The sequence below is a fragment of the Poecile atricapillus genome, chromosome 13 (assembly GCF_030490865.1).
Source record: "Poecile atricapillus isolate bPoeAtr1 chromosome 13, bPoeAtr1.hap1, whole genome shotgun sequence".
Taxonomy (NCBI): domain Eukaryota; kingdom Metazoa; phylum Chordata; class Aves; order Passeriformes; family Paridae; genus Poecile; species Poecile atricapillus.
The window spans coordinates 1796853-1817778 of record NC_081261.1 but is presented as its reverse complement, the minus strand read 5'-3'; the positions used below and the strand labels follow the sequence as shown (position 1 = coordinate 1817778).

Below are 20926 nucleotides of genomic sequence, written 5' to 3'. Positions count from 1 at the left end.
AGCATCATCCGTCATTCCCCTCATCCCCGCCTTTCCTCATCCCCTCAGCCCCGCCCGGCGTTCCCGGGGCCGTGTGGGAGCTGTAGTTCATTCCCCACATCACCTCATCCCCTCAGCGCGGTGCCGTTCCCGGGGCCGTGTGGGAGCTGTAGTTCATTCCCCACATCCCCTCATCCCCTCAGCGCGGTGCCGTTCCCGGGGCCGTGTGGGAGCTGTAGTTCATTCCCCACATTCCCTCATCCCTTCAGCGCGGTGCCGTTCCCGGGGCCGTGTGGGAGCTGTAGTTCATTCCCCACATCCCCTCATCCCCTCAGCGCGGTGCCGTTCCCGGGGCCGTGTGGGAGCTGTAGTTCCGCGGTGACGCGGGCTCATCGCCGCCACCTCCTCGCCGCTCCGGGCCGGTCCGTGTGGGACCATGGCCGCCCGCTCCCTGCGGCGCCTCGGGGCCCTGCTGCCCTCGGCCGGCAAGGCCGGCACAGGCAGGTACGTGGGGCGAGCCGGGCCGGGCCGGGCAGGGCAGGGGGGACAGGGGTGGCCCGGAGCCGCGGCTGTCGGGGACAGACGTGGCAGCGCTGCGGGGCCGGGCCCGGGCGGGCGCCGCGCCGGGGGCGGGAACGGGAGCGGATCCGAACCCCAACCCCAACCCCAACCATGAGGCTGGCCCGGATCTGGACCCCGACCCGAACCCACAGCCGGACCCAGACCCAGACCTGCATCATCCCCGCCGCTTCTCATCATCCCCCGCCGCTCCCCATCTCATCCCCAAAACGCTGCCGTTCTCCTCAGAACGCCCTGCAGCTGAAATAACCCCCGATAACCAAGCTTTTTTCCCGGAAAAGTGATTTTTTTTTTGGCGTGAATTAATACTCGTTTTTAAGGCAAAGCGTTTCCGCGCTCGGTAGGTCACGTTGGGAGGTGGTTTCCTGGCACTGTGGGTGGGTTCTGTGTGTCGCTGAACCATTTATTCATTAATTACGGCTTTTATGTGCTCCTCGGGTTTTGTTTCTGGTGCTGAGGCAGCACATGTGCTATCAGCGTGTTTCGGGTGGTCGCAGGAAGAGAATCCATTTCATTGTGTCAATATTTAGACAGAGGAACAGTGTCCACTCATGCTTTTTTCCATCGTGGCATATGGCTTAGAAAAAAGAAATCAATAAAGGTGCTTTGGTTATTTGAATGACGTATGGGCAGGTGAAAAGAAAAAAAAAAAGCCAAAATGCCTGTTAATTAATTTTTGTCTATAAGAGAAACACCAACAAAAGACTATTTAAATGTAATATAATAAATCTGCAGCATATAATAGAGGCAGCTATGTTTGGGACTAAATGTAGATGCATGTCAGGAAATTCTCCCTCTTACGTGAGTGAAAACTGCTTTGCCTCCCTAAAAAAGGTGCAATGAGTGCTTTACCATCTTCGTGTCCTTCTTTTGGATACTCTCTAAGAGCTTTAGGTCTTTCTTACATGCTGGAAGCCAAAACTGCCCCAGTGCAGAACAAATCGGGACAATCCCCTCCTTCCACTGGATTATCTCTGGAGTCACTCCCTGATGAACCAGCGCGGAGGAATTGGGAGTAATTAGATTTCCTTCCAAAGCAGGCTCATCAGAGCTGAAAGCAGTGCAGATGTCTGTGTGTGTCTCAGCACTTTGTCATGCTGATTTAGGAGGAGGAGGTTCCAGGACGGATGGGGAAGGACCCTGCCTTAGACAGAGCTGATTGTCACTTTGGAATGGTTGGGTGCTCCAGAAAGAGGTGCTACCGTTTTACCTCTGACCAGAAACCCTCTCTCATCGCTGAAATATTAATCTTGAAGGACAATTGGCTTGAGCCATATGGCTGCAATCAACTTCTCTGCTCTTTCTTATCTCTTCGGCTTTCTGTGACATCACTCTGTAAATCTTTCTGTAGCACCAATTTGTGTAACTCCCTTCGCACGCCCCGCGACTTCCACGTGCCTGGCGCTTCAGGATGTGTCAGCTTCCTCCCGTGGGATCCGTGCCTATTTTTAGGGTAGCTGTGATCAAACCAGCCTTTAGAAGATGGAGCCCAGTCAATGGACAGCCTGTAAATAGCTCCTGCCACTTGTTGGGGAGGATTCCTTTCATCCTGCAGGAAGGAGTAAATTCAGCGGTATTTTCAACCCTGCATAACAGACCTGAAGAATTCCCTTTGGAGTCAGGCTGTGATTTCTTGGCCATAACTTTTCCAGGCAGCATGTGACAGCCAGAGCATGTCCTTGTGCTGTGGGATTTGGGATTTGGGTTCAGAGGCTGAGGACAGGAGTCCATTCAGGCAGCTCCCTGCTCCACGTAGGCAGCTGGGAACGGCTCCTCCGTGCCCATCTCCCACGCAAAACACGCCCTTCCCTGCTCTGTAACCGCTGGTAGAGGGAAATACCTCCCTAACTCTGGCTTCTTGGGCACAGAGGAGTTAACTGAGCTGCACAGCCTATTTTTAAAACACAGGAGTTTCACCTCTGAGGGGCCCAGAGAGATTTCTCTGGGTTCTTTGGTTCATCTGTACCGTGGCTGATTTCCATCCCTGTAGCTCTTTGAAATGAAATATGAGATGATAAAGGATAAAGCTTGTAGCTGGTGCTTCCCATGGATATTTTTATGTACAAAGAAAGCCTCAGATTGATTTTTGAAGGCTTGGTGAAGGGGTACTGCTCTGTCTCCCCTTCTAGTTTAATCTACTTTCTCTAACTTTGATAAAGTGCAGTCAATAAAATTAATGTGACAGAAATCTTAATAATCATTCAAGATGAGGTCTTGTGCCCCAAACAGCAGCCAGGGATGAAATGTGGGGTTTTTTTTCCCTGTATTTGCATTCCTGGAACTCAGATGGTTCTTTAAAGATTAGTCTGAGCAACATCCTACTCTAGAGCAAGTGTAAGTAGAGAAAGCACTTTCAGATTTGTGTTTGGCACAATAATTTGTTGAAAAGGAGCGGTCTGACATACAGATGATGTTTTAAGTACCCATTTAATAAAAACTGCACATGCAGATGTCCTCAGGTGGGGAAAGGAAGTTTGTCATTAGTGCTGTGGGACATTTAGCAACCTGGTATTAAGGATTTAAATGAGGAAGCATCTGGGCTGCTAAACACGGGTGGGAGGAGAAGCTTGGTGATCTTTGGGCAGATACAGATCTCCTGAGCTGGGCTTTGAGGGTTGAGCCAGTCTGAACCACCTCAGGGACACCCCCTCCCTGCCCCACATCTCACATATTTGGCTTCTCTTTGGTAGGGGCACTTGCACTGATCTGATCTGTCAGCAGACCTGTTCAGGGACACTGAGAGAAAAGTCCCCTTGTTTTATAGGGTTATTTTTCAGCTGGTTTAACTCCTTGAGATTGAATTCTGCTCAATTCCAGTACTGGAATAAAGAGGGTTGAACGGCACTGAGGCTTCATGATAGACCTCAGAAGAAACTCTGTGCACTTCTGTGACATTGAACCTGAGCAATTCAGCCTTGCTAAAGAGGAAGAATGCTTAATGGTGCAGGCCTGGTAATGTGAACTCAGCTGAATCGATCCTGGGGTCTAAATTAGTGTCTCTGTGCAGAGTGGAATTGTTCTGTAAAAACACAGGGAGTGGAGTTGGTGCCAGCGCAAGGATTTCTGGGCTGTGCTGCCTTTCACAGGGTAGATGTGCACTAAATTCATGGAAAATATTGCATAGAGGGGATATAAAACATTGCATGAAGGGGGTGTTGAAAGCTTTGCTGGGAGGAAGAATCCAGGTATTCCCAAAAAAGGAGAACACACCCTTCCTTGTTAGGTGTGTACTGAACTGTTTCCAGAATGGAGCCGGTTTGGAAGTGAATTCTGATTTGTTCTGCAGATTCTTCCTGGTGTAAGGTGTGAGAGGGAGGTGGAGCTGGAGCTGATGCTGACAGGAATGAGCCCTGTCTAGGCTGGTTTGTAAAAGCAAGTGTAGTAGGAAGGAGAGTGAAACACAGTCAGGGAATCACAGAATTATTTATGTTGGAAAGGACCAGGGAGGTGGTGGGAGTGTCCAAGGAGAGACTGGATGTGGCACTCAGGGCTCTGGGCTGGTGACAAGGTGGGGATTGGGCACAGGTTGGGCTTGAAGGTGTTTTCCTCGCATTTATTTATTTATCTCCGCCTCATTTATTCTGTGTTTCTGTGAAAATCTCTTTTCAAGGTATGCCAAAGAAGTGGTGTAAAGCCTCTGTGTGCCATGTTAGTCTAAAATAAAATAATTTAAAAACACCTCTTTGTATTTCTTTACTGATTGTTTGTGTTTTTTGAAAAGAACTAAAATTGTGTGTAGAATCCTGTGTACCTCTTTTAAGAGAGCCTGCTTTTAATAATGACACTAATCTTGAGTTCTCCTTGACCCTGAAGTTACTCAACTTTGTTTCTTTGTCCCTAGTTTGCATTTCAGAGGGTCCCCCTGTGCTTTCAGCACTGCAGCTCAGCAGAGGAGTACAGGAGACGAGTGTGGCCCAGAGGAGCCCAGTGACGAGCCCAAGCACCCCCTCTCTGACTGTGCCTTGGAGCACAAAGCCATCAAATTGGAAGAGCAAGTCCGAGATTTAACTGTGAGTGTGCTGGATGCCTTTGCTTCAGTCCCCTTGGCTTGGTCTGGTTTTCAGCCCTGGATTTTTCTCTGAATTCTGTGACACACACAGAGCTCCAGAGCAGCTGTGCCCTGAGTGTGAGGGTGAAATCCCACCCTGCCTTCCCCAAAACACCATCTGTCAGCAGTGCCAGCAGCAGGCCACTGATGGTGTGATCCTGGCAGGAAAAGCTGTGTGTTGGAGCTGGTCACTTCTTTCACAGCCTTGTGGCAGTAGCTTCGTGCTGATTAGTGTCACATATTGGCACAGAGTCATGGAATATCCCGAGTTTCCACAGGATCATCCAGGGCAGCTGCACAGACCCCAAACAATCCCAGCTCCATCCCTGGAGCGCTGTCCAGGCTCTCCTGGAGCTCTGGCAGCCTCGGGGCTGGGACCATTCCCTGGGGAGCCTGGGCAGTGCCAGCACCCTCTGGGGGAAGAACCTTTCCCAAAATCCAACCCAAACCTCCCCTGGCCCAGCTCCAGCCCTTCCCTGGCTGCTGTCCCTGTCACAGGAGCAGAGGGCAGAGCTGCCCCTCATGAGGAGCTGCAGAGCCCAAGGAGTCTCCCCTTGGTCTCCTCCAGCTGGACAATCCCAGCACCCTCAGCTGCTCCTCCATGGCCCCTCCAGGTCTTTCACCATCCTCATGCCCCTCCTTTGGACCTTTTAATACCTTTATGTCACACTGGATCCAGATTATGCAAGAAGGGAAGTCCTTTTAAGGGCCTATGTGTGGTGGAAATCAGGTTCTGTGTGGAAGAGCACACGTGACTGAGGTAGGGGATTAAATACCACAGCATGGGCTGCTCTGGAGATAATCACCCTGAGAATCCTGCACCAAGTGAGAAATCAGCTGTCACAGAGCTGCCTGCTGGAGAAAGGAGGATCTCAGCAGCAGCCTGACAGTGGCTGTTCAGCTGAATTCAGTCATTCAGTGCCCAGAATATTTTTGGCCTTCCTTGGGTCTTCTGAGGGAGTTGCAGTTTTTGGTTAATCAGTAGAAGGACTTGGCTTTGTATGAAAATGCAGGAGCCCAGCACAACCTTCTCTTTTTTAAAGCATTTCTGAGGGGTTTCCAGGGTCAGGAAAGGGGTTTTACCTCCTGGTTTGATGTGTGCCCTCTGTGGTTACAGGAGCGATACCGAAAAGCTTTGGCAGATTCTGAGAACGTCCGGAGGAGAACGCAGAAGTTTGTGGAAGATGCCAAACTCTTTGGTAAGAGCTGTTTACTCACTGGCCTGCCTGCCTGCCTGAGCAGAAAGTGCTGATCAGCAGCTTTTCTGTCCCCCTGTCCTGCCCTCCCTCTTTTATTTTAAAGCCTGCTGTGATGTTTGGCCTGGACTCTTGATATCTGGGTTTAATCACTGTTTTTTCTCTTGTGTCCAGCTGTGTCCTGTCCTATCGAGTTTACCCACAGAATTGTGACTATTTTTTTATTTTTTTTTTAATAGTCCCAGTGAAGCTGAGTCTAGTTCTGCTGACTTGGTTGAAAATGCAGGCTCTGCTGTGTGCTGAGGATTGGCTCTGGCAGGGTGCATTTCACACTCAGCTGTGTCATCAGGTTGTGATCTCCTTTACTATATTAACAGCCTCTTCTGCTTCAGTTCATTGGAGGGAGATGCAGCCTGGGGCAGTAGTTGTCAGTCTCTAGATTAGATGTTTAAAACCTCTAGAAGAAATATTTTAGCATCAGTGAAATGAGCTGGATATGTAGCTTTGGCAGCAGAAGCAGGTGAAGGGGGAAGAAAGTGCTGTTCAGGCATTGCACTGTGCCAGAACCATCTCTGAGAATGAAAATCTGTTTTTCTCCGTAATGCATGAATCTCAAGAGGTTTATTGTTAGTTAATTCTAGCAGCCTCAAAATTAGAGCTGCTGTTATTTTCTTACCTTCCACCCATGGTGCTATAAAATGGCTGCTGAGTTTGGGGATAATCAACAACAGGATGATTGCTTTCGAGAGGGTTTTTGGAGCTCTTGGGATTTTATATGAAAATGAAGCATGAAGAAAAAATAAGTTCTTTATTAGAAATTGTTCACCGAGTGAGACTTGGAGATAAGAGGAAAACCTGAAAGGAAGTCATAGCAAGGTGGGGTTAATCTCTTTTCTCAATTGATGAGAGGTAAGACAAGAGGAAACAGCCTCAAGTTGTGCTAGGGGAGGCTTAGATTGGATTTCAGGAGAAATTTCTTCACTGAGAGTGTTGCCAGGCACTGGCACAGGCTGCCCAGGGAAGAGGTGGGGACACCATCCCTGGAGGTGTTGAAAAGACTCAGTGACATGTTTAGTGGTGACCTTGGCAGTGCTGACTTTATGATCTGAAAGGTTTTGAGCAGCCTAAATTACTCTGATTCCGTGAAATTAATGGCAAGTGCTGGGATTCTGTCTGCTCCTCTGCTGCATCTCCTTGCTCTCCCTTTGTTCAGTGCCTGTTCACATGTACAGCTGCAGACAGCACCTGACTATTGCCTCATTTTCTCTGTTTCCCTAATGTGTCATCCCAGTCAGAGAGTTATGACATTTATGTAACTGAGGGAGGCAGCTTTTCCTGGAATTTCTGCACTGTGCAAGAAATCACTGTTGGAAATGCAGCCAGTCTAACCCTGTTTTTCTAATGACAAAACCTGCCTGGCTTTTCATGAACAACCCAAGAACCATTTTGGTCCAGTTCTTCCACAATGGATTTAAGTTATGAATAAATTGTGGACTTTGTATTTTTGAATAGCCATGCATTGTTTTTGCTTCCCCTCATTGTGTTTGTTCCCTGTGGAATGGGCATTTGTGTGACAAAATTGTGTCAGTGTCTGGAGCAGAGTCCTAAATCAAATCTGAGTAGCAAAAAACTGCTTGGAGTGAGATATTAATGTTCTGCTTTGTCAGGAATACCAAATATATATATATGTTTGTGGTATGGATGTGCATTTCCTGCATATCACTTGGTTTGAGGAGTTTTTAGATTACTCTTAACGCTGAAGCTTTGGTTCCAGGAATCAGAAGACACCGCCTGGTCTCGCTAAATTATCTTCAAATCAATGAGCAGCTTTAAAGGTGCCTTCAAACCACTGTGACTTTGTCTGTCCTTGGTACTGGATGTTCTGTAAGCTGTCCTTCATTTCCTTCCTGCAGGGATCCAGAGTTTCTGCAGGGACCTGGTGGAGGTCGCAGACATCCTGGAGAAGACAGCCGAGAGCGCCGCCGGCCAGGCGGGGCCCAGCGATCCCAACCCCACCCTGAAGAAGATCTACGAGGGCCTGTCTCTCATCGAGGCCAAGCTGCAGAGCGTCTTTGCCAAGCATGGCCTGCAGAAGATGAACCCTGTGGGTGGCAGGTACGACCCCTACGACCACGAGATCATCTGCCACGTGCCAGCCGAGGGCATGCAGCCGGGCACGGTGGCGCTGGTCACGCAGGACGGCTACAAACTGCACGGCCGCACCATCAGGCACGCGCTGGTCGGCGTGGCCGTGGAGGCACAGGAGTGACGTGGCTTCAGCTGCCCCACCTGGGACCTTCCTGAGCTGGGGACAGTCACAGCTGCTTGTATTTACTTATTTATTGAGCTGGGTTTGTGTCGTGTGATGGCTTCGGGGTCGCGTGCGGCGCCGTTCGTCCTGAGGTACTTGTGTATTTAATAATCCTTGGAGTCCGTGGAGTAGTAGTAGGAGTCCTGCTGTTTGTCAGAAATTTGTGGAGCTGTAGCCTCTTTCTCTGCTTTTTTTCTCCATGAAGGTTTGTATGGGGAAGAGAGGAGATATGGAGAGAAGGGGAAATTGAAATTCTCTTCTTGTCTCCCTGTTCCATCTCTGAGGGAGACTCCTGCAGTGACCTCCAGGAAAGGAACTTCTCTGCCTCACTTTCCACAGCTGTATTAAGGGACTGTAATAATACTGACCTACCTCACAGGGATGTGGTGAGGCTTTTCATGTGCAAAGCACTGGGAAAAGTCCAGAGGGATGAGTATTATTATCACCTGGCTTTGATGTCTTCCCTTGTCCCCAGACACATCAGATGGGGTGAAGATGATCACTTGAAGTGACATTTAGGGGCAGCTCTTTCTTACATTGCTTCAGGAAAACAATCTGGAATTCATGGAATCTCTGTCGTACTAAAGTTGAATAGAGATCAGGGTTTAAAAAGAATTCAGTTGTTAGGTCATACTAATGTTAATATTCCTTCTCCAGGTAAAATTCCAGCTTGACTCTTTGTTCCCAAAGGTAAAACAGGGAATGGTGATTTGTGGTGGAGCCAGAAAACTGTCCTCACATCTCTTAATCTCCAACCCAAATGTATGTTTTAGAGGAGAGTAATTTCTCTTCCCTGGTGGGTATTTGTGCAGCTTTCAAGCATGATAAACTATGTGCTCTTCGTTGCAGCTGCTGGCAAAATGGAGCTGTGCCCTTAAGCAGGAAATCTGGACTGTTCTATTTTCTCAGCTCTCCAGTAGAGATCCTCAGATTACACCAACTTCCAATCCACATTCTGATCCTACTTTCAATGATCCTGGTAAATATTAAACCTTTTGGGTTTTGACGCAAGGAGAAAAATCTCTGCTCCGAAGTCTCAAGTGCCCTTGTGCCAATTTTAGCAGCAGAGACAAGAAAGCAAGAGAAGCAGAAGGCTTGAGGAAGTGAAAGTTGACCTCGAGCTGTCCTCCTGGTTGGAGGCATGTTGTTGTCACAGCACATATGTATTTCCCACTGGCCCTATTGCCTGGGAGTTCATTTATCTCAGCTGAAAGGATGCAGTCACTGAAGAGGATCAGAATTTAACCCTTTGCAGAGCAGCAAGCAGTCAAATGACAGAAGAGCAGAAAAGCCACAAAACCAGGAAGGGTTGGTTTCCAGGTTGTTTCTTACTGATCTGTTCATTCCTTCCTTTTTACTTTCTGGAATTGGTTCCATAACCTGACAAATGCAATTCCAAAAATGCTTTACTTAGAGTGGATGCCACCCCTGGTTTGGAAGAAAATTTATTCTTCTCCCATTCCTTTGCAGGCTTCAGCTGAAAAACCCTTTTGTGGTGGACTTCAAAATTGTCACAGCCTTTGAATTGACAGTCTTTCACCTGGGGACTGTGTGCAGTTAGTGGGTTGGCATCCTAAAAATTTAAAGAATCTGCACATTTCTAACCTGTTTCATGCAACTTTTTTTAGTGGCAGCTGTGGTATGGGTCTGTAATGGATCCTTTTTGGAGTGTGGGTTTCTGCCTCTGTGCAGTAAGTTCTGAGGGAGGCGCTGGAGATTTCAGCCCTGATACAACACTTCTGGCAGCTTTAGCTCATGAACAAACCTCTTGCTCAGTGTCTTGTACTATTTTCATGTTTTTGGAAGTTTCAGAGATAAACAGGACTTCCTGTTCATTGTTGTGCTGAGCAGGTCACCAGGGTACGCTGTTCCTCCAGAGAAGAACGGGTAAAATATGAAATGTGGCACTACAAATCTGACTGTTCTTCCTCAAAAGTGAGGAACCCATGTCCTCAGCTGCAAGGAACAGTGGGGTCTCTGCTGCCTTTTCAGCCCCTGCTGTATCAGCTGAGTCTTGCAATATGAGGAGAGAGCTGGAAACCAACTTTGAAAATGAAACTTTAGTTGTAAAGAGCCAAACAGAAGCACAGGCATTTTACACAACAGTTTTCTGTCACAGAGAGGCTGCAGCTGGGTGTGACCAGGAGTGATGGGATCTAAATCCTCTTTAAACTCACCCATGGAGCCACTGGACTGTGAAAAAAATGTTACAGCCACTCAGAGCAACTTGGGTTTGCCAACTCTGCCTGTCTCCTCAGCCAGTACTCACCCACTTCTGCCTTAAGGAAATACCCTAAAATGCACTCCAGACCTTCTGTCTGTACTGAGAGATGATTTATTCAGCTTGTCTGTCTGGGGTCTGCTTTCTCTGAGGCACTGCAGTGTGGCTGCAGCAGGAATCTGAGGGATCCAGGTCCTGTGCAGCCCTTCCCACCCTCACAGAGCCCCTTTTTAATGTGGGGCGAGTTCTTCTCCCAGTGAAACCTACAAAACTTCTGCAGGATCCTATCAGCTTTTATGATTCCTGTGAAATGGAGCCAATGCTGAAAGACTCTTTCACAGATGTTACCAAAGAGATAAATCCTGTAGCTGTTGTTTGTCCCAGTTTCTGCTTCCTTTGAAAGGTGAAGTGAAAATGAAATATCCGATCCTGGATTCCATCACAGAATCCGGATTTCCCAGGTAAAATTTGATTCTCTTGCCTTTCAAGCACACTTAATGACGGGGTTTTTTTTGGTTTTTTTTGTCCTGGATGAGCTTGTGGAAGGGTGGATTGAATTTCTCCTTGATTCTTGCTGCCTTTTCTGCCCTGTTCTGTAACTCCTGCAGGGAGGGCAGTGACCCATGAGCTGCTCCTCTGCAGTCACTTTATCCAGTGACTGTTTCATAAAACAGAAACACATTAACAGGGCAGGAATAGAGAGGAGAGGAGGTGTCATGTACCTTTTAGTCATTTCCACACCTGAACAAGTCTCCAGTGGCACTCTCATGAGCGTGGCAAGATCTGAGCTCTGACCAGGAGCAGTGCAGAATGAAATTGTTGGATGGAAACGTGGAAATGGATGTTGCTTTGTGAACCTTAATTTCACAGTGCTTCATCAGCAGAGCTTCTGCTGGAAGAGCTGTGATCACTCAATAGCTCTTAGCAGTCCCTTAATTAAAAAAAAAAAAAAAAAGTATTTAAGTTTTATATTGTGAATATTGTAGTATTTTTTTATTTTAAAACTCGAGTTGTTTTGATAATACTTGCCAAGTCAAACGAACAAAGTGTTGCTAATCTCCAAAAATCTAAGAGCATTTAGGTGGAGGGAAAACGTGTATATATTGTATTTTTTGTGTGTTTCTGTGCTCTTTGTTTACCCAAAGGTTCTGGCTGTATGAAAAACAGAGGTGTGTGGGAGCAGTGCAAGGAATTGACAACAACATTTGAGTTGATGCTGGAAAGGGCTGATTTCCTTTAGATGTCCAGATCCTGTCCATTTGCTAATAAAACAGAAGAATTGCAGTGACTCCTCTTGCCTTTTTCCCTGCCCCAAACTGCTGCTCATTCCAACTCCAACCAGCTGGGACTGTACTTTGGAAGGTTTCTTGCTGTTCCTGATCTCGTTGTCTGTGAAAGGTCTGCAGCAGCATTTGGCTGAACGTTTTATTAACGATGTTTTAGGAGGATTCCCAGAAATGCACACACAGGGTGTTGGTGTCAGTGGTTCCTGCACTGATAACCTGCCCAGGTGTGTCGGTCCATGCCGTTTCCACACCTTCTGCTGTGTCTGTTCCTGGATGGCTGTGCAGAGAAATGGTTTCTGCCAGCCTCTGGTGGTGGTTGGTTCTGCAGAAACAGCTGAAATCTGGGTATCTGGGCTTGTCTTTGCTCGGCTCTGCTGCCTGTGTGCCCCTGTGTGCAGCCACAGGGGTGGCTTCATTCACAGGGTGCATTCACACTGTGGTACCCACAGGCAGGCTGCGATTTCAGGGATTTGTGGGGGGAAAGACGAGGCTTTCTCTGCAAGGGTGTGTTTGTATTGGATTTCATTCTGGGCCTCCATTCCTGCTTGGTGCCCTGTGGGTGGGCCTTGTTCTCCCAGAGCTCTGGATGCCCCCGGACACTTCTCCCTGCAGTCAAAAGCATTTGCAAAAGACCATTTACAAATAGCCTTTATGGGGGTGAGATCAATATTTCCGTGCTGAAGATGCGCCAGCAAAGCCAGCCGCCATGCAGGGGTGATGAACCATTATGACTTTTCCTCATCCTGCTAAAATGCACGAGCATTGTTTGGTGTAACCACCCCAGCCCAGGAAATCCTGCCGCTGCATTAGCCAATTTCTGGCTCTGCTGGTTTTTCTCCGCAGCAACAGTGAGAGTTTGGAGTTCTCAAACCACCACGTGCAGAAAAGGTTTGGAGATTGGGGCAGAGCATTTTGCTTATGGCGTGATATTCCAGAATTCCTGCGAGCAGGGTGGGGATTGGGAGCAGTGCTGACCTGCCTGGGAGCCCTGCTGCGTGCACAGCAGATTTCTTGTCGCCCACAGCCCTGGGGAAATCAGGCTGGTTAAGTAAGAGCTTGTTAAAACCCGAGACGTGCCGCAAAGATATTTGTGTGCTGTGTTTTGAGCTGCTTGGGATCGTTGTCTCCTCATCCCGGTGGGATCCTGCCCCTTGTGAGGGGGAGCTGAGCAAGGGTTAATTTTTGTCTGTGCCCACCCCAAATATTCACACTTGAGGTTCAGGCTTGTACGTGCAGGAAGTCTGAAGTGGCTCCCGGCTGGGGAAATGAAGGGTTCTTGTGCTTGTGTTGTGTTTCACGGAGAAAAAATTCAAGTGATGGATTCTCAAAATTCGGTCCTTTGGTAAAGAGCCAGCCCTGGGCTGGAGCAGGCCCTGGCTCTGTAATTACACGTCCAACCTGTTCGGGGTTTTTTGCTCAGCCTTTTGCTATCCTTTGTAATCCGAGCGGCAGCGAGCTCCCGTGGGATGCCCTTGGCACAAACCGCTCGCTGTCAGGCACCTTCTTTTGCCCGGGGCTCAAACTCCGAGGGAAAGCTTGAAACGCCCTTTCATGAGGCAGGCAGGAGCCAGCCCGCTCCCCTGGGCCGGGGGCCGAGCTCTGCGGGCATCCCCCGTGTGCCCGCATGGAAATCGTGCTCGGGCAGCAGGAGCGCGGTGCAGCCGGAGCGGCTCCGGGCTGTGCCCCGGCTGTGCCCCGGCTGTGCCCCGGCTGTGTGGGATGTGAGAGGAGCGGAGGGCAGGGGATGCTCGAGCGGTGCCAAGCTCTCCCCATCAGCGCCGCTCCCACCGCCCCGATCCCTGCGCCGCCGCCTCCCCCGCCCGTGCCGGGCTCGGGGCGGGCTCGGGGCTTGCGGGGGCCGAGCCTGCGGGAGAGGCGGGCCCGGGCGGGCGCTGCCGGCCCCGCTCTCCGCGCCATGGCCCCGCCGCCCGCCGCGCTGCCGCTGCCGCTGCCGCTGCTGCCGGCCCTGGCCGCGCTCCTGGCCGCGCTCCCGGCCGCGCCCGCCGCCCGCGCCGCGCCGCGCTCCATCGGTACGCGGGGGATGCCCTGGGGTGGCCCGGGGTGGGCACCGGGAGCCCGCGGGGGGGAGGCCGGCAGCACCGGGCCGCCTCCCCGCCCCGCCGGGGCCGGCACACGGCGTTCCGCATCCCTGCATCCCCATCCCCGCTGGCCCCAGCGCGGCCCCGGGGCGCTGCTGACCCGGCCTCCCGCCGCTCTCGCCCGCAGCCGTGGTGGGCGCCGGGCTGGGGGGCTCGGCCACCGCGTATTTCCTGCAGCAGCACTTCGGGCCGCAGGTGCAGCTGGACGTGTACGAGGCGGCGGGCGTGGGTGGGCGCCTGGCCACCGTCACCGTCAACAAGCAGCAGTATGAGAGCCGCGGAGCCTCCATCCACGCCCTCAGCCTCCACATGCAGGACTTCGTCAAGATCCTGGGTGAGAATGGGCGTCCCTCGCTGAGCTGAGAGGCTGGGACACCGCCGGGCTCTGTGCTGGGGGTAGTGGGGAGGGTTTCTGCCAGGCCCCCTTGGCACCCCTGGCATGTGGTGATCCCCATGCTGTCCGTGCACCCCTGCCCGGTTGTGCCCTGGAGAGAGAAAGGGATGGGGTGGTCACCATCAGGGGGTCCTGGTGGAATTGGTGCTGGGGGGTTGTTCACAAGCTCCTACCAGTGTGTCCCAGTAGGCAGCAGCAGCTCCATGAGACGCCCCACATGATGTGACTGGGAACCCGTGCCTTGGGGTCTCTCATTCCTGATGCTCCTCCAAGAGCATCTCTGCCCATATCCCTGCTGGGACGTGTGGAGTGCTGGCCTTTCCCAGGAGCCAGCCAGCCCCAGGGAGGGGCAGCCACGCGCTCCCTCTGCTCCCGCAGGCCTCAAGCACCGGCGCGAGGTGGCCGGGAAAAGCGCCATCTTCAGCGGGGAGCACTTCGTCCTGGAGGAGACCGACTGGTACCTGCTCAACCTCTTCCGGCTCTGGTGGCACTACGGCATCAGCTTCCTGCGCCTGCAGATGTGGGTGGAGGAGGTGATGGAGAAGTTCATGAGGTAGGAGAGCCTGAAGGGCTGGGGGGGTTTCCCTGGCACCGGGGCATCACCGGCTGTCCCCTGCTCCTGTCCCCTCCAGGATCTACAAGTACCAGGCTCATGGCTACGCCTTCTCCAGCCTGGAGGAGCTGCTGCGCTCTCTGGGGGGTGAGGCCTTCGTGAACATGACCCAGCGCTCGGTGGCCGAGTCCCTGCTGGAGGTTGGTGTCACCCAGCGCTTCGTGGACGACGTCATCGCCGCCGTGCTGCGCTCCAGCTACGGCCAGTCCGTGCTGGTGCCCGCCTTCGCAGGTGAAGCCACCTCCTCTCGCTCTGTGACGCTCCTCAGTGTCCCCTCTGCGGCCAGGCTGTGGAGCCACCCTCATCTTCCTCTCTGCAGGGGCCATGTCGCTGGCGGGAGCCCAGGGCAGCACCTGGGCAGTGGAAGGAGGGAATAAGCTGGTGTGTTCGGGTCTGCTGAAGCTGACCAAAGCCAATGTGATTTCAGCCAGGGTGACAGGCATCTCCCTGCACAGCTCGGGTGAGCCTGGCATGGGTGTGGCTCTGGGTGCACCAGGGTGGGAGGGTGGTGGTGGCAGCATGGGAATGCTGTGGCTGAAGGGCATCCTGGCCCCAGTGAGGCATTTGGGAGAGGGCCTAAGGGTCTGTCCCTCTCCCTTTGATCCAATGGGGACCCTGCTGCACCAACTTCAGCCCTGAGCTTGCCCTCCCTCCCTCCTGAGGTCCATCAGGATCTCCTGTGGCACCATCCTTGTCACAGGCTCACTCCCCCTTCCACCTCAGCAGGAGAATACCTGGGGCCTGGGCTGTGGGCTGTGTTCCCACAGTCCTCCTTGGCCCTGCTGGGCTCACCTTCTCTGGAAACATTCTCCCAGAGTTTTAGTGAAGCCTTTCTGCCACCCTAAGGCATCAGCAACTCATCCGTACCCAGCAGGTGCTGTGGTCCAGCACTGGTGTGTGCTGGAAATCGAAGGGATGGAGGTCAGGTTGGGAAAACGAGGCTCAGGGCTGCTCCTGACTGTCCCCTGTCTCTTTTCAGAGGGGAGAGCCCTGTACCAGGTCCACTACGAGAGCACCGAAGGCCAAGGCTCGGCTTTCTACGACATGGTGGTGGTGACGACTCCGCTGCATCCCAGCAGGAGCAACTTCACCTTCGAGAACTTCGACCCTCCCATCGCCGACTTCCCCGGAGCCTTCCAGCCCTCGGTCACCTCCGTGGTGCACGGCTACCTCAACTCCTCCTACTTCGGCTTCCCCGACCCCAAGCTGTTCCCTTTCACCAGCATCCTCACCACCGACACCCCCGACCTGTTCTTCCACGCCATGGACAACATCTGCCCCGTCAACATCTCGGCGGCGTTCCGGCGCAAGCAGCCCCAGGAGGCGGCGGTGTGGCGCGTCCTGTCCCAGCAGCCGCTGGACAAGCAGCAGCTGAAGACCCTCTTCAGGTCCTACTACTCGGTGCAGGTGACAGAGTGGCCGGCGTACCCCCGCTACGACGCCGCCAAGGCCCTGCCGCCCATCGTGCTCCATGAGAACCTCTTCTACCTCAGCGGCGTGGAGTGGGTGGCCAGCTCCATGGAGATGGTAGCGGTGGCTGCCAAAAACGTGGCCCTGCTGGCCTACAACCGCTGGCATCAGGACCTGGAGAAGATCGACCAGAAGGACTTGATGCACAAGGTGAAGACGGAGCTGTGACGCCCGCGAGGAGTGGTGGGCCAGGAGCTTTGGCATGTGGTAGCCTGGGGAGTATTTATTGCCTTGGGGAGGCCAGGGGGGGCTGGGGGACAAGGGACAGGCTGTGTCCCGGTGACTTGAAGGCCTTCAGGAATACAGTTCCTGCCCAGTGTTGCTGTGTCTGTGCTGTGTGCCTCAGTTTCCCTGTTTCCTCACCTCAGGCTCTACTGGAAAGGAGCCTGTGCCTTCCTCTTGAAGAAAGGTATTTGGGAGGGATCTTGAGGGGCTTTCAGGGGTGAGGATGGCTGGCACTGGCAGCAATGGGTCCTCCTTGAGCTTCCCAGCTCCCACCAGTCTCTCCTGCCTTCCTGGCTTTGCCCTTGGGAAACTCACAGCTAGGGCTGGAGATCCCACCGCCTCTCCCGTGCCTGGAGCCTTACCCAGGCTACCATCCCTGCTCCTGTGCCCCAGGGATGCAGGGAGGGCTGTCACAGGTCCTGCCAGGTGCTCTGTGTTCCTGGGGGTGTCCAGACTTGTGTTTGGGGGGCAGAAGAGCCTCGGTGGGAGAAGCTGGGCAGGGCAGAGGGGCAGCGGGAGGGGCCGAGGCAGGCGCAGCTCAGACCAGGGACAGCGATGCGCTTTATTGAGACCTCAGAAGCTGCCCAAACCACCAGCAGCTCACCTGCTCCTTGGACTGCCCAGCCTGGCACAGAGGAACTTGGGGGAGGGATGGGTAGGATGGGAGGGCTGGGAAGGATGGGAGGACTGGGAAGGATGGGAGGGCTGGGTGCTGCTGGAGCTGTTGCTGCAATGGAGCCAACAAAGGGGAGTGGGGACTTCAGGAAGAGAGGAGGCCTGATCCTGATCCTGATCCTGATCTTGATCCTGATCCTGATCCTGCCCAGCCAGAGGGCCCATGAGCAGCTCTGCAGGCTGGGGCAGTCAGTGTCAGGGACTGGGGCTGCCTCTGCACTGGATGTCCCCAAAGCAGCTGCTGGGGCTGAGGGTGATGGAATCTGCAGGAGGATTTTGAGGAGCTCTTGCACAGGAACCTCCCCTGACCCTGATGCCCAGCCAGGTGGCCTCTCCCAAAGGGCTAAGCAAGAGCAAGCTGGTTAGATGCCCACAGGGAGCTGCAGGGGGTAGCTTTGCAGCCTCAGAAGATGCAGGTGCAGCCCACAGCGATGGTCTCCATCACCATCTGGTACTTCTTGTGACACTTCTTCTTGCCCGAGGGCCTGTGCCCCGCCTCGGCCGGGCCCGGGCAGAGCAGGCGGCGCACGGGCAGCCGGCTGTAGATGGGAATGCTGGCCATGGTGCGATCCTCCTGCATGGTGAAGGGGTTGATGCAGCCAGTGCAGAGGCACCGGGCCTCGGGGATGTCTGCTGGGATCCGTGTGGCATCGTGGTTTATCCTGGAGGACAAGGAAAGCAGGACAAGGCTGGAGAGATGGTGATGGGGGAGGTGGGTGGCCGAGGTGAGATGGATTTGGCATCACATCCTGCCACAGCCCCTGTGCTGGCACAGGGCCACCTTGCCTGTCCCCGAGGCCCCTCCCAAGCTCACCTGTAGGCCCAGGGGGACAGGCTCCTCCGGTTGGACCTCCAGAGCCTCAGGTTCACCTGGCACTTGGTGTCCCCCGGCTCGGAGCCGTTCCTCAGCTGGCGCACCATGTCCTGGATGCTGTGCTCATACTCTGCCATGCTGGTGTAGGGGTCATCTGGGGCCCAGGCCAGGGCAGGGGGGGCTGTTGGTGGCCGTGCCAGGCCCCTTCTCCTGCCCTTGGCTGCCTTGCTCTGGTCCTTGGCTTCAGGAACCGGCACCATGGCAAAGGTGAAGATGCAGAGGAGAAGCTGGGGAAGAAGGAGGATGGTGAGTGGCTGCTTGTGCTGCAGGACTGGCACGGAAAGGGAGCTCTCCCTCCTCCCAGGGGTCCCCAGGCGATTGCAGGACCACAATCACTTTGAGGTGGCACATTCAATGCCCAAAGTGCTGGCCTGCAGGTGAGGAACACGTGAGGGCAGTTTGCAGGGATGGTGGGCACACGGTGATGATGAGCTGATGTGTGTGGCTGCCCCTCACCCTGCTCACAGCTGGCAATTTGTGCTGCCCAAAGTGCCCCTGCCTGAGCTGTACCCGGTGCCCTCCCTGCCCACCCTGAGGCAGCTGCGTGCTGGGAGGGACCCAGCTCAGGCCGTACCTGGGCAGCCTCTGCTTTAAAAGGAGCCTTACAGAGATGAGACAGTCAAGAATGGGATCTTTATCCAAACCCTCCTCTCCCTCCCTCTGTGCTCTAAGGACGGTGAGAGAGAAAAGATGCTTTTTTTCCTTCCCTTCTCCCTCCAGCCTCGCCGGGCCGAGCAGCCGTGTGCTGCCCCCCGTCAGGCTGCCCAGCGGGAACAAAGTTGTTTTCTATAGTCCTGCTCCCTGCTCTTGGTGTCCCTGCAGTGGCCCAGGCAGCCCCAGACCCTGGCCGTGGGTGTGCAGTGCCCTGGGGCAGGGAGCTCTCGGCCAGGGCTGTTCTCCCCGTTCGGTGCCGGACTGTCCGGCCGGGCTGGCGTGGCTTTGCTCTCCCAGGCTGCTGCATCCTCACCCTGCCTGGCGTGGAAGCCCTGGCAGGCCACAGCGGGCACCTCCAAAGCAAACAACCCCAGGTAAACAAGCATGCGAATCATTCTATTAGAGAAGGAAAACGAGGAGCAAGCCCTGAGCTGCCGGGGAGGACCTTACCAGGTTTGGAGCCCTCTCCATGGCCGCGGAGGGCTGCCGGCCGCTGTCCTGCAGTGTGGCCGGTCCCTGCAAGCCGGGCAGCTAAAAAGGGAAAGCCCCAGCCCCCGGCTGTGCCCTGCCAGAGGTGTGTCCGGTCCCCAAGGTGCCAGGGAGCCTCGGAGCAGACAGGGCAGGGGGCCAGCGTGGTCTGGGACTCGGCCACCCGTCGCCGCCCCAGGCGCTGGCTCCGCTGGCGGTGGCGACTGTGGTCAGTGGCGGGTCCCCTGTGGAGCAGGCAGCCCTGAGGGGCTCTCTTGGCAATAACACGATCTGCAGAGGGGGTTTGGGCTCTGTTGGTGTCAGCAGCAGGGTCACAGCCCTGGCAGGGCCGGAGGGACACGGCTGGCAGAGCAAAGGCTCGCAGGAGGAGCGGGAGCGGCTGTGTCCCGTGCTGGCAGCAAGGTGAGCAGGTAACCTGGGGCTGAGGGCCCGCTGTCATCTGTGTGCCACCAGCAGCAGCAGCTCTGCTGGTCCCAGGAGCCCCCAGACCCTTCTGCCCAGCAGTGAGATCACCCATCACCCCCTGCATCCCTCATCTGTCTGTCCCCAAACCCTTCCCCTTCTGCTGTCCTCCAGCTCCTGCCATGGGGACACACAGCCGTGCCCACAGCTGGCCCTGGGGCTGCTGCCCGGGCTTTCCGGGGCCAAGCACCGCGGTGCAGGGTGCTGCGGTGGAGGAAACTGAGGCACGGGGATGCTGGCTGTAATTCCCCTTCCAGGGGACAGGGGCTGGCATTGCTGTCCCTGCGGTCAAGTGCCACGCGATGGTGCTGTCCGCCACCCAACCGCTCCCAGCCCTCCGTCCTTCCCTTCTGCATCCCTCCTCCTCTCTGTCCCTCCCTGCATCCCTCCCCGCATCCCTCCGCCCCTCCATCCTGCTCTCCATCCCTCCCCGCATCCCTCCGCCCCTCAGTCCTGCTCTCCATCCCTCTCCGCATCCCTCCGCCCCTCAGTCCTGCTCTCCATCCCTCCCCGCATCCCTCCGCCCCTCAGTCCTGCTCTCCATCCCTCCCTGCATCCCTCCGCCCCTCCATCGTTCTCTCCATCCCTCCCCGCATCCCTCCGCCCCTCCATCCTGCTCTCCATCCCTCCCCGCATCCCTCCGCCCCTCCATCCTGCTCTCCATCCCTCCCCGCATCCCTCCGCCCCTCCATCGTGCTCTCCATCCCTCCGCCCCTCCATCCCTCCCTCCATCCCTCCCTCCATCCCTCTCTCCTCCCCTCCAGCCCAGCCTAGGCCGATCCCTGCGCTGTTCCCCGCGCTCCCGGGCAGCAGACTCTGTCCTGCTCCTTTGGTGGTAGCGCTGGATGTTGTTTCCCTCCTCCTCCCGCCTCACTGTGCGTCCCCAGGGATTTGAAGGCCCTTGAGCTTTGTAGGGCAGAGGGAAATTTCCGCCTCCTTTTCCCAGTCCATGAACTGTGCCTCTAGAAACCCCCATAAATAGGGTAAAGGTCTCTGCACCCCCAAGTCACGCTGTCCCCACCTCCTGCCAGCCCTGGGATGCAGGGGCTGTGCATCCACCCACATTAACACCCCCAGCACAGCGTTTCAGAGGCTTTGCTGTCCCCTTGGCTGAGATGTGAGCACAGAATGTCCCGTTTGTCACCTCAGGACCTGCCAGAGGAGCCCCGCAAACACCTGCCAGTGCTTCAGGTGCGGCAGCACCCGCCCTTTGGCCACCAGCATTTTTTGGGGTGCAGAGCCAACTCTGCCTGCACTCAGCGACTTCACCCCCTGTTGTGGCACCCCCAGAAGGGCCGGTGGCAGCCCCGGGGCGCCTGCGAGTGCCGCGGCCGCCTGCGTTGTGTCAGCG

The 20926-nt window shown here is 54.5% G+C and overlaps 3 protein-coding genes across 3 annotated transcripts; 2 read left to right on the top strand and 1 right to left on the bottom strand.

Moving 5' to 3' along the window:
- Positions 1-255: 255 nt before the first annotated feature.
- On the top strand, positions 256-11623 carry GRPEL2 (GrpE like 2, mitochondrial). Its single transcript, XM_058848822.1, has 4 exons — positions 256-483; positions 4400-4568; positions 5724-5805; positions 7716-11623. The coding sequence occupies exons 1-4, from the start codon at positions 416-418 to the stop codon at positions 8069-8071; spliced, it is 675 nt and encodes a 224-aa protein (XP_058704805.1). The 5' UTR covers positions 256-415; the 3' UTR covers positions 8072-11623.
- A 1897-nt stretch (positions 11624-13520) lies between these two features.
- On the top strand, positions 13521-16515 carry PCYOX1L (prenylcysteine oxidase 1 like). Its single transcript, XM_058848647.1, has 6 exons — positions 13521-13650; positions 13847-14053; positions 14492-14666; positions 14746-14957; positions 15046-15186; positions 15706-16515. The coding sequence occupies exons 1-6, from the start codon at positions 13536-13538 to the stop codon at positions 16362-16364; spliced, it is 1509 nt and encodes a 502-aa protein (XP_058704630.1). The 5' UTR covers positions 13521-13535; the 3' UTR covers positions 16365-16515.
- An 828-nt stretch (positions 16516-17343) lies between these two features.
- IL17B (interleukin 17B) lies at positions 17344-19227 on the bottom strand. The gene is made up of 3 exons (XM_058848828.1): positions 19075-19227; positions 17911-18197; positions 17344-17758 (listed from the first exon to the last, which is right to left on the bottom strand). The coding sequence occupies exons 1-3, from the start codon at positions 19093-19095 to the stop codon at positions 17500-17502; spliced, it is 567 nt and encodes a 188-aa protein (XP_058704811.1). The 5' UTR covers positions 19096-19227; the 3' UTR covers positions 17344-17499.
- Between the last annotated feature and the right edge of the window lie 1699 nt (positions 19228-20926).

Bases quoted from the DNA above. Each gene is read 5' to 3' on its own strand.
- PCYOX1L (XM_058848647.1), top strand. From the start codon at position 13,536: ATGGCCCCGCCGCCCGCCGCGCTGCCGCTGCCGCTGCCGCTGCTGCCG. The intron at 14,054-14,491 runs GTGAGAATGGGC...CTGCTCCCGCAG, and splicing joins GGACTTCGTCAAGATCCTGG to GCCTCAAGCACCGGCGCGAG. The intron at 14,667-14,745 runs GTAGGAGAGCCT...TGTCCCCTCCAG, and splicing joins GTGATGGAGAAGTTCATGAG to GATCTACAAGTACCAGGCTC.
- IL17B (XM_058848828.1), bottom strand. From the start codon at position 19,095: ATGGAGAGGGCTCCAAACCTG. The intron at 18,198-19,074 runs GTAAGGTCCTCC...CTTCTTCCCCAG, and splicing joins TGGAGAGGGCTCCAAACCTG to CTTCTCCTCTGCATCTTCAC. The intron at 17,759-17,910 runs GTGAGCTTGGGA...CTTGTCCTCCAG, and splicing joins CTGTCCCCCTGGGCCTACAG to GATAAACCACGATGCCACAC.
- GRPEL2 (XM_058848822.1), top strand. From the start codon at position 416: ATGGCCGCCCGCTCCCTGCGGCGCCTCGGGGCCCTGCTGCCCTCGGCC. The intron at 484-4,399 runs GTACGTGGGGCG...CTTTGTCCCTAG, and splicing joins GGCAAGGCCGGCACAGGCAG to TTTGCATTTCAGAGGGTCCC. The intron at 4,569-5,723 runs GTGAGTGTGCTG...CTGTGGTTACAG, and splicing joins AGCAAGTCCGAGATTTAACT to GAGCGATACCGAAAAGCTTT.